Source organism: Emys orbicularis, chromosome 14 (assembly GCF_028017835.1).
Source record: "Emys orbicularis isolate rEmyOrb1 chromosome 14, rEmyOrb1.hap1, whole genome shotgun sequence".
Classification (NCBI taxonomy): Eukaryota; Metazoa; Chordata; order Testudines; family Emydidae; genus Emys; species Emys orbicularis.
Genome location: NC_088696.1, coordinates 22,785,242 through 22,796,846, shown reverse-complemented (window position 1 = coordinate 22,796,846; position 11,605 = coordinate 22,785,242). Strand labels below are relative to the sequence as shown.

The 11,605-nt window shown below is 40.8% G+C and overlaps 1 protein-coding gene across 1 annotated transcript in view; it reads left to right on the top strand.

The window, feature by feature from the left end:
* The first annotated feature begins 8,046 nt into the window (after positions 1–8,046).
* ZNF536 (zinc finger protein 536) overlaps positions 8,047–11,605 on the top strand; it is a 226,591-nt gene continuing 223,032 nt past the window's right edge. The window contains exon 1 of the mRNA XM_065416755.1: positions 8,047–10,216. Coding sequence (XP_065272827.1) covers positions 8,047–10,216 — 2,170 coding nt within the window. The remainder of the gene's footprint in view (positions 10,217–11,605) is intronic.

Below are 11,605 nucleotides of genomic sequence, written 5' to 3'. Positions count from 1 at the left end.
ATTTTAGTTCCTGTAGCATTCTTAGTATCAACTTATGGTTGGAATGGAAAATCTCATGCTAAAAGAAGTATTGAGTCTCTTTGTATAATATTTTTATGAGCAGGATGAAACCTCATCATGGTTTGAGTTTAAACCTCATTCAGATTGATGGGTGTGAATACAGCCTTCAGATAACATAACTCTAAGGATAAATTAGTCACAAGCCTCCACCTAAGAAAAAAGGATTATATGAACCCACTCAGGAGTTTTGGACTGTATGGAAGAAAGGGCTTTTGGCTCAGTTTTGTGTGTATGTGTGAGAACACAGAACCAGAGAATGATAGAAACAGCCTGAAGAAATCCAAGCAGCGCCTGGAAAAACTGTGACCTTGGCAGAAGCTAAAGAGAGCACTTTTGGGTCTGTTGCTGGCTAAAAAGTCTTGGGGCTGTACACAAAGAAGCTATTCCGTAGTTTTGGTTCTTCCTGCATTTGGAGAAGCAGGACTTTATACATTCTTTGTAAATAAACAAGATTTCATCAAAGACAATACCAGAATTCATCATCAATCAACTGGAATGTTAGAGTCAAAGACTATTAGAGTCAAAAAGGGGAAACACAATATATAAACACAAACTTTACAATGGATGAATTTTAAAATGTCTGGCATTGCATTTTTATTTTGGTTAGGTAAGCACTCAGAAATTTGGATGCTTAGCTAAACACTTCTGGTTTGGAGAATTAGGTTGTAAGTATTACAGGAATCAACTTTCCTTGTCAGTCTTCCCGAATTTGTTGGTTTCAGAAAACCAAGAAAATACTCAGCTGAAACAAATTAGTGGAGAGGCTCACATGTTTCTTAACAAAGCTTTTATCTTTTAATTTTTAAGATAAAGTTGAGTTTGTAAACATATATTAACTAACTTCAAAAACCATCAGGCTTGATCCTGCACCTGCTTCAGTTGATGGCAAAACTTCGTATGACTTTAATGTGAGCAAGATCAGGCCCATAGGTATATTGCAATAGTGTATATTTCAAAACAAAACAGAAGTTTGAAAGCCAGGAAACTTGAAGTTCAACAACCAGCCTCAACTCTGATCCTCAGTCTCCATTCCTTGTTTACCTAATCTGTCTTGTGGCAATGGCAATGTAACACGTACTACAAAAATGCCTTCCCATTTGAGCTGCTTGGTGAAAAATTGTAAACCGAAAAATTACAGCCCAAAATAAAAAAAATAAAAATGTGTATTCAGAAATACAGCCACAGTGCCTCATCAGAGTTGTAGTTCAGGTGCCTTATGCCCCCATTCCCATCTATCAGTCAAGCGTTCTTGTTGGACTACATTTCCCATGGTACTCCATGGCCTCCTCTGTTGCTGAGTCACTCCGGTGCTTCATAACAGATCTAGTCTGGCAGTAGATCCCAGGCTGTAGAAGAGAATGGAGGCATGGGGCACCAGCAACATTTCCAAATTGAAATTTTCGGAACGTTATGATGTTATGTTTTTTAATGAAAAGTTGAGGTTTCTTGTTGAAAGCAGACAATTTTCATGATACATTTCATTCAGTTGAAACTCCAGTTACGTGTGACTTGGGCTTTAGTGGCCAATTAGAGTAGTATAGATGGGGCAAAACTGCACAGGTCAGTTTCTGGAGGATTGATTCCTAGTGGTTTATGTGGACAATGGATGAGGCAGGAAGAATGGAGTTTTTAGTTTGATGAATTTATTTGAGTTCTCTAATGAGTGGAATGATAGATGAGGGAGGATGTTGTTTCTGTACTGCATATAGATACAGGCTGAGTTGATGTAGACCCAGTAGCAAAATGAGGACAGACGCATGTAAATAAGTGGCAGGCAGCACCTTTTATTAAATTTTAACATAGGGGAAGGGCGCTTCCTGCCACCTATACTCTCCTAAACCAGGCATTTAATTAGTTACAGTGCAGTGGTTACATGACTCCTTTCATATAGGTTTACAGGTCTCCTTATCATTTAACCAATAATGCGAGGTAGGCTCTCCTCTGCTTACCCCCCAGGACTTAGTTCTTTCTACCACCGTCTCACTCTCCCACACCCACCACAAGAGGAACAGAGGGTGCAGCAGGGCTACGAGGTTCTGACCTTAGCCCACGAAGGCCAAAAGGTCTCACCCTACCCCAAGGCCCGTCACCAAAATCCCAGGTCTTTTACCTCTGGGAACCATTCACTCTATTCTCTTAACCGCACTGGAAACTGCCCTCAAGTTGTGATGAATAAACTACACCCCAGTATTTCAGTTAGGTACTAAGCACATTCCTGCTTATCCCACTGTGGCTTGAAGGTGCTGTGAGGAAGGCAAAAAACTTCCTGGTCTTCTGCCAATTGGCCCATGGGAAAAAAATTCCTTCCTGACCTCCATAAACAGCTGATCAGCAAGACCTACAGCATCTGTTAGGCCTGGTTCCCATTCCTAGTTGGGGGGTGGGGTAGGGTGGGCTGCTGGAATGGAAATGAAGGAGGCTGCACATGACCCTCATGCCAGGTTAAACGGGGAATGCTGGCCAATCAGCACCCCTCCCCCCCAGCTGGCCAAGCGGCGCCAGAGACTCCCAGGGGGAGGAGGTACCTATTGTCGCTTGGCAAGTGTCTCCCTCCCTTGCTGCTGTGACTGTCCCCCTTTCACTGCCAGCCCCATCAAGTTCTCCCACCTGTTCATGCGGGCGGGTGGCATATGTTGGTGTGTTTTGCTGTGAATGGTCAGATAAACAGGAAGAGGTTCTAGGTTGCACAAGAAGTGTAAGATAAGGGTTTGTGGTGACCATTGGAAACATCTCTGAGGTATGGTGATTAGGGGATTTCTGGTGGATCGGAAGGATGTTGACGAAGAGTCAGGGTTAAAGCTGTTTGCTGAACCTTAACTATATATCTCCTGCCTTAAAGACAATTTTAAAAATACAACTCTAAGCACCTAATATTTTTGCCTGGGAATTTCCTTTTTTGTTTGATTTATGTGTTTGTTTAGAAACTACTTTAAAATATTGATATGCAGTGAAAGCTTATTGTGTTTTATAACCTCTTTGATCCCTGTTGGTGGGACTTCCTGTGCTCTTCAGGCTTTGTATGAATGGCAGGTGGATGATGAATTTGGAAATGAAGGTATTACACCTGCTGGGAAGTGAGTGAGGAAGTGGTACATGAGTGCTATCACTGAAAAGATTACACCTTCAATAGCAGGAGGAGAAGTGCTGTCTGTACTCCGGTACTGAAAGGGTTACACCTGCAGCAAGAGGGGGTGCAGAGGTGAGAGTTGGGAGATAAATAGGAATTATAGAGGTGGCAACAGCATCTAGGCACAGCTACCAAGGGGCACTGATACAACTTTAGTCAGGTGCACCATCAGGATGAGGTTACAGTAGCTGGATCCCTGAAGCAGGGCAAGCAACCAGTAGATGAGGCAGTTAGAGAGGAAAGGATCATAGCCTTTCAATCCAAACAAAAGTGGGACTGCCTTCATGCCCTTCCTTCATATTTCAGCAGGGAAAAAGCAGTATTGCCAAACCCCAAAAGTTTAAAAATGGTCAGACCCAAAAAATAATGATATTGATCCAGTGATAGATCCACTGATAGATTGAAGTGATTTGGGTCCCGTTGCAGGAGCTCTCGCTCCAAAAAATTCTAAGTAGTTAATTCTGTGTCCCTTCCAGACCCCCATCTGCCCCTCCCCCAGCCTAGCCATGAACCAAGCACCCATAGCTCCTGTCTCAAGTCTAGCCCCACCTCTGCTCCTCACACACACACACTTGCCCACTTCCCAAGCATGGTGTTGTTGCAGGGATGGAGAAGGGCTGGGGTTGGGGAGGAGCCGACCCATGTTATCACAGGACGGGAGGGGTGAGGAGGGAGCAGGGTCACCTTGAGCAGCTGATCTCTTCCTGCTCCCTACCCCACACCTCCTCATGAGCCGAGAGCAGTTCAAGGGTAGGGGAGGAGGGAAGAATTCTGCCTGTCTCCTGCAGGAGCTCTGATTGGCTGCTCTTCCCCAGGAGGTGGGGAGGGCACCCAATCGTAAAGTGTTTTCCTGTGGGCAGGGCTGAATATGGTGTGAGTGTTGGAGCGTCTGTCACCAACAGATTGGCCCTAAAATCAAGTTACTGGCTTGAGAGGGCAGCACAGGATATGGTCTGCCTGGCAGCTCCAGCAGGAACTTCCTTAGTGCACAGGAAGCCTGTGGCACCTCCGGTGACTGGGTCCTCTGCTCCAGGCTCCCCATCCCAGGCTGTTAGAAGAGTTGTGACTCAGTGGCTCTCTTCTCGTTCCTTTCCATTGCTCTGCTACCCACCTCCATCTTCCCAGCTGAAAATCTACTAGAAGCGTCTAGGCCGCTGTGCTTTTTACTCCTCCTGCCCAAATCTTTCCAGTGAGGGGAGCAGCAGCATTTACTGCCCTCCTCAGGAGGTAGAATTGTGTTCTTCTCCTGGGGTCCTCTGTTACCTCAGGTTTTGTGGCCTATGTAAAGTGGTCCTGCTTACACTCTTGGAAGGGATCTTCCAAGAATTTGGATTTGTATGAAAAACAGGGTGAGATGAAGATTTCACCTGTGCCTGTAGGTATTGCCAGTCCCAAGCATTCAAAAATAATGAGTCCGGTCTCAAACAATCATGACATTGGTTTAAAAAGTATGACATTTTAAATCAATAATAAGTTTTGTGTTCTTTGTATTGGCCTTTTCATTTCTGACCCTTTAGGTGCACTTAAATCACGTTTTCAAGCAAGTCTCTGTGACCATGAGGGCTAGAAACATATTTCTCCAAAAATAAACAACCCCTTCCCTGGAAAGCTATGTTTCTCACCTAATCATTTGACTTCAGGAGCTGGGGGTTTAAGAAAGATATCAAATAGTCCAAGCCTTGCATCATGCCCTCCCTGGTGGGAAATGTGTATATATGAACATATTAGGAACCAGGAGCAAGCCTTGAAATAGCCTTGGTTTTTAGTAGGGAGAAAGAGGGTAAGGTGTGCTGTTGATATGGGTTGGACAGCTGGTGGGGAGAAGCTCAAAAATAGCTTGAATTTTTTAGGAAAAATCACTGACAAACTTTCAACTTTTCAACTGTAGCTGCTACAAGTTTGTTTTTTAAAGTCCATCTTTGAGGAAAAATACTACAAAATAGCATAAACCTCAACAAATATAAAACAAAATCAAGTCCAACAACTAGGTTAGAAATGATACTTAGTGTTAACCATCAGTATTAATAAACACCACTGGGATCTGACAGAGTTTTCAAACTTTGATAAGGGATAATGCTAAAATTAGCCACCTAGTCTTCCTGGGGAAAAACTTAAGGGCACCAATTCCCATTGAGGTTAACTGAATAAAGCAAACCTGGAGTGTATAGATCAAGCTGTTTTTAGAAAAAATGACATTCTAAGAAGACTCTTCAAAAAAATCTCCTGAATTTTCAAATTCTCGTGTCTCCAAGATGCCTTGTCTGATTAACCTCAAACCCGGGGGGAAAAATCACCTCCAGCTAGAAACAAACACAAGAAATTTCAAACAGAAAATAGCTTATTTGAAGGAGGTAGAAGGGATGTAGGGTCAAAATTAGATTTAATAGAAAAGCAAACAATAAAAAAATTTGCTCCCATTCACATATATCTAATTCTGTGTACCTGTGATCTAGTGGATTGAACCCAGCATGGGAGCCAGGAATTCCATTCATTTACTGTGCTGTCTTCAGTGACACTTGAATCGCTCTGTATTTGTTTCCTCATCTTTGAGAGGATTTCCTATAACCAACTCAGAGGTGTTGCAAATTTATATAGGTGTAAAATATGGGGGGGAGGGATAGCTCAGTGGTTTGAGCATTGGCCTGCTAAACCCAGCATTGTGAGTTCAATCCTTGAGGGGGCCACTTAGGGATCTGGGGCAAAATCAGTACTTGGTCCTGCTAGTGAAGGTAGGGAGCTGGACTCAATGACCTTCCAAGGTCCATTCTAGGAGATAGGATATCTCCATTAATTTATTTATTTATTAAAATACACATGTATGTAATACACATAATACTTAGCACAGAGAGTAAGTGCTAAGTATTATGTGTATTACATACTTCTACATATAATCTATGTATTTATTTATAAATAATGCTGAATGCTAGAAATGGGCCCAAACACAATCCCTGGATCTGAACACCACTGAACTTTGAAGAAGTTCTGATCTGGATACAAACATGAACTTTGTGGTTCAGGCTCATCTTTAATATACGTCAATGTACGTCAATGTATATTTCCTCTTTTTCTCTTATAAGATCTTAATCTCAACATCAGTCATCCTGTCAAGGAAAACCAAACAGGCCTCCCTATGGACAACGACCAGGCTTCTCTTAGACCCTGATCTTGCAAATACTTAAGCACATGTATAAGTTTGCTTACAAGAGTTGTCCCATTGAAGTCTATGGAACTACTCCCATGAGCACAGTTGCAAACATCTTCAGTATTTGCCAGATCTGGGCCTCAGATTGTCTGGTAAGTGGCCATTATAAAACAATGTGAGGTTTGGTCTCCACCTGGGCTGAACATGTTACCTTTGCAGCAAGCCTGGTGCGTAAGTTTCTGTGTCCAGAAATGAATAATAAGTTGAATCAATTAAATAACTATTCAGTAAGAAGTTAAGGAATTTGGTAACTTTATGGTGGAGAAAATGTCTAATTATATATGTAAATAAGACAGATCTTCATTATGTTTGCATCTGACCTTATAGTTTCTTATTGTTCAAAAGTCATTAATGTAAAACTTTTTATTTTAAATAGAGTATTATAGATACATTATTTCTGAATAGACTAGAGAATGTGGCAAGAATAGAATATTATTATGGACAATTATGCAGACCAGAACTGAGCACTTGTGTTTAACAAACAGCTTTGAGTTCTAATTTTCTGCAGTACACATACTGAAGGTACTATTTGTACTCATTACTGTGTATTGGGAAAGTTATTTAAAATACTTAAATTTGTTGATATTTCCTATAGCACCTTCCCTGGATTTTAATTGGTTTTATCTAGTTCTGTAAGAGAACTCTTTAAAACAAATCAAAGTCCCTTAAATCACATATCTTACCCTCGAAGGACAGAGATATTTCTTTATAAACTTAAAGTTTTTCTAAGAACTGAAATCTGAAGGGTCTCAACAATGAATTACAAGATTTAGCAGAAGATAATGTATGCATTTTTTTTTTGATGGCCACAGTTTCAAAATGACAAAAAACAATGTCTTGTAACAGAAGGGTTAAATCTTAATCTCAGAGGTTTACAAAGCTGCTAGTCGCAGTCTCCTTAAAATTTAATATACCTCGTTAATGCTTACTTGCAAACACTGAAGGATTTTTATGATTATAATCATGTGTTACAGCACCTAGTACTGTTTCTAAGCAGCATACTAATCAGCTTAATGAGATATTACTGCACTTTTTGTTGACTGAAGCAAAATCCCTTTTATTGTTCTAAAGCTTGTCCTTTACTTTATTTTTTCCAAAAAACATTATCTTGGTTTATTGTATACCAGTAAATATCATGCCTTCGGTTTTTTTTGGTCAAATCATAAAACTATTTTTCTCATTGTGGAATGTGTAATATATTGAAAATGGTTAATAGAACTGAAAGTTATTTTTTGTTTTCTGTTTGTGCTTTTTAAAATGGAAATGGGAGAGATGCATAATGTTTCTTTTTCTATAGATTGAAAATGTAAACAGGTGCAGTTTCACAGGAAATAGAACAAGAGACATTGAAAGCTTATGCCACCCCTTTAATAATTAGATACTGAAACTGTCAACATGCTATTTTAAAATACTAATTAATAATTTAAATCAGTAAACATACAGTACAATGAAGGCATTATATAATTAAGAACAAATATCACAACTGTATAGTATAATTAGCATTTAATATACTTTTTATTGTTTTCTACTATAATTCCTTTGCATTATTATGTGTAGGTTCAACATAAAATGAAAATATTATGTCCGCAGATATAGTTGATTCACTGCTTATAACCATTTTGTAGTACAAATCTAAACTATCTCCTTATTTTCAGGGATGGAGGAAGCTAGTTTGTGCCTTGGTGTTTCTTCAGCTGTATCAGAAGCTGACGCCCATCTCAACAGTACCATACTTAATGGCCAGTATTCAATGAGCCAGAAGCTGCATCAGATAACTTCACAGCTCAGTCATGCCTTTCCAGAACTTCAGAACAGGCAGAATACTGAGGAGAAGGCATCAGCAGCACTAGAAGAGAAAAGTCACGTGGCTATAGCAAATCAGCCAATCAGCAGTCAGATGGCACTGTTAGCAAATCAGCTCAATAGAGATGTTGACACCAGTTTGAATGGAAGAGTGGATCTGCAACAATTTTTAAATGGACAAAATCTTGGGATCATGTCTCAGATGAGTGATATCGAGGATGATGCCAGGAAGAACAGAAAGTACCCATGTCCCCTCTGTGGGAAACGCTTTCGGTTTAATAGCATCCTATCGCTCCACATGCGCACTCACACTGGAGAGAAACCATTTAAGTGTCCGTACTGCGACCATAGAGCAGCTCAGAAAGGCAACCTGAAGATTCACCTACGTACTCACAAACTTGGAAACCTTGGCAAAGGCCGGGGAAGAGTCCGAGAAGAAAACCGGCTTTTACACGAGCTGGAGGAGAGGGCGATTCTGCGAGACAAGCAGATGAAAAGCAGCCTTTTGCAGCCACGACCTGATGTGAAAGCACAGCAGCATTCGCAGCCAACACCTCTGGCAAACTGTAATTTGTCTGTGCCAGCTAATCACAGCACACCTGATATTTCGAACCCTGTCCCCTCTCCAAAGCCTGTGAGTGTCCAGGAAGAAGTAGTAGCTCAGACTGCTGGGTTCAGATGCACATTTTGCAAAGGAAAGTTTAAGAAGCGGGAAGAGCTGGACAGACACATAAGGATCCTGCACAAGCCTTACAAGTGTACTCTGTGCGACTTTGCTGCCTCTCAGGAGGAGGAGCTGATTAGTCACGTGGAGAAAGCTCACATAACTGCGGAGTCAGCTCAAGGCCAGGGATCCAATGGGAATGGAGAACAATCTACCAATGAGTTTCGCTGTGAGGTGTGTGGCCAAGTATTTAGCCAAGCCTGGTTCCTGAAAGGCCACATGAGAAAGCACAAAGATTCCTTTGAGCACTGCTGTCAGATTTGTGGGAGGCGCTTCAAAGAGCCTTGGTTTCTTAAAAATCACATGAAAGTCCATCTGAATAAATTATCCGTAAAGAACAAATCTCCTAATGATCCAGAAGTACCTGTATCCATCAGCAGTATGTCACAGGAAGCTCATGCAAACTTGTATTCACGATACCTATCATGTTTGCAAAGTGGCTTTCTTCCTCCAGACAAAGCAAGTTTAAGTGAACAAAATCAGATTTATAACAAAGGAGATTTGCCCATGAAAGAGAGAGAAGTTCTGGGGAAACTCCTTTCACCCATTGCTGGAATCGGCCACAGTATTGCTGAAGGGGATAAACATTCTTTATTGGGATGTCTCAATCTGGTGCCTCCTCTGAAATCCAGCTGTATAGAAAGGTTACAGGCTGCTGCCAAGGCTGCAGAGATGGATCCAGTAAACAGCTATCAAGCCTGGCAGCTTATGGCAAGGGGAATGGCCATGGAACATGGCTTTTTGTCTAAAGAGCAGCAGATACAGCGCAGCCATGAAGACACTTTGGCAAATGCTGGAGTTATGTTTGATAAGGAGAAGCGGGAGTATGTGTTAGTAGGAGCAGATGGCTCTAAGCAGAAAATGCCTGCTGATTTGGTTCACAGCACTAAAATGGGCAATCAGAGAGACTTGCCAAACAAACTAGACCCTTTAGAAGGCAGTCGAGATTTTTTGTCACATGGTATGAATCAGGGACTTGATTATAACATGCAAAGTCATGGAAATGTGAAAGAAAAGCCAACTGAGTGTCCTGACTGTGGAAGGGTTTTTAGAACATACCACCAAGTTGTTGTTCACTCCAGGGTACACAAGAGAGACAGAAAAGCAGAAGAAGAGATAATTCAAAGTAGCCTCGATGAGCGACGTGGGTCTGGAAGTGATCAGGAGTCTCAGTCTGTCAGCAGGTCGACAACACCAGGGTCCTCTAACATTACTGAAGAAAGTGGAGTAGGTGGGGGTCTCTCACAGACAGGAAGTGCACAGGAGGACAGTCCACATCCTTCCTCACCTTCCTCTTCAGGTATGCTAACTTATCCATCACCAATTTTGACTGAGAAATTAGTTGCTTTAGTTTAAATGACAATAATGTAGTAGTTTATACAATTTACCAGTGTTGTTCATACTTACAGTTCCCTAATAGTTTGCAGGGCTGTGGTGCTGTGTGCTAGAGCATGGTATTTTGGGTTCTCTTTTTTTAAAATCCCTTCACACTTTTTAAATAAATTCTCATTTCACCGATGGATATTTTTCATGGGTAAACTTTTCCTGGCCTTTCAGCTATCTCTTCAGCTATGCCACAGGTGGCAGTGTACAAGGTCTGTGCTTTCACCAATGAGGGTGTCACTTGGGGAACTCTTTTCTAAAGCTCCTCTGTTGTATCCCTGCTCTCTCTCTCTTCTATACACTACTATTGCCTCCAGGTGGAAAGGTGAAGCAAGCTACTTTCTTTAAGCTATAGCTCAAAGGGTTGTATTGTATTGGCCGCCAGCCCTCCTGAGAGACACAGCCTAGTCCCAATCCCCAACCAATTCAGTTATTTAGCTGAGATGTGCACTGCCACCAGGTCACTGTGCTGACTAGAACAAAAAATAAAATAAAATACATTATTAGTTTCTTGACATAATTTTCATTTATATGCTTATTTTAACATGTATGCAGCCTTCCATTTATTCCATGTGTATTTGAAAGTACAAGAAAAATAGAAATTGAACTGAAACATTTTAATTGCATTGTATGTCATGTTAACTTGCTGTGTATAAAATAGCAAAGCAGATAATATTTCATTGAAGAGGTCTATAAAATATTGAGCTTCCTGGTACAATTTTTAAAGTTACTAGCCTATGACTGCTGAAATAAAATCTCCAAGTAATAACAGGTAAGATTTCTGGCCTCATCTATATTTCCAAAGCCACTTACTAATGGATAGTAAATTGAAAGTTATATCTTCAGCCCTTTATAAAGAAAGCACCTCACTAATACTGTAATCATTCTGCAAGGCTAACAACAGAGGAAATCATGCCATAACAAATACTCTGTTACTAATGGCAACATTGATTTCTGCAATCAGCCATTAAGTCTAGAAAATGAAAGACAGTTTGAGGTACCTTAAGGCATTACGTTGCCCACTGTTAAAGATCTGGTAGCAGGCTGTAGAGGGTAATTCTTTTTAGTTTTTTTCCCCCAGTTTCGATAAATATTTTAGTATTGGAGGCAATTCACTGTTACAGTTATTAAGTATATGCCAGTTTATTTTTGTTGTTCTTGTCATGCTCCAGTATACTCGACTTCTAAGGCCAAATTAATATAAAAATAAAGTGTTAGTTTGCAGGCTTATTACAAACCAGTAAAGAAATTGTTAAGACACATAAATCTGCACTCCACATTCCACAGATTCCTATAGTACTTAATG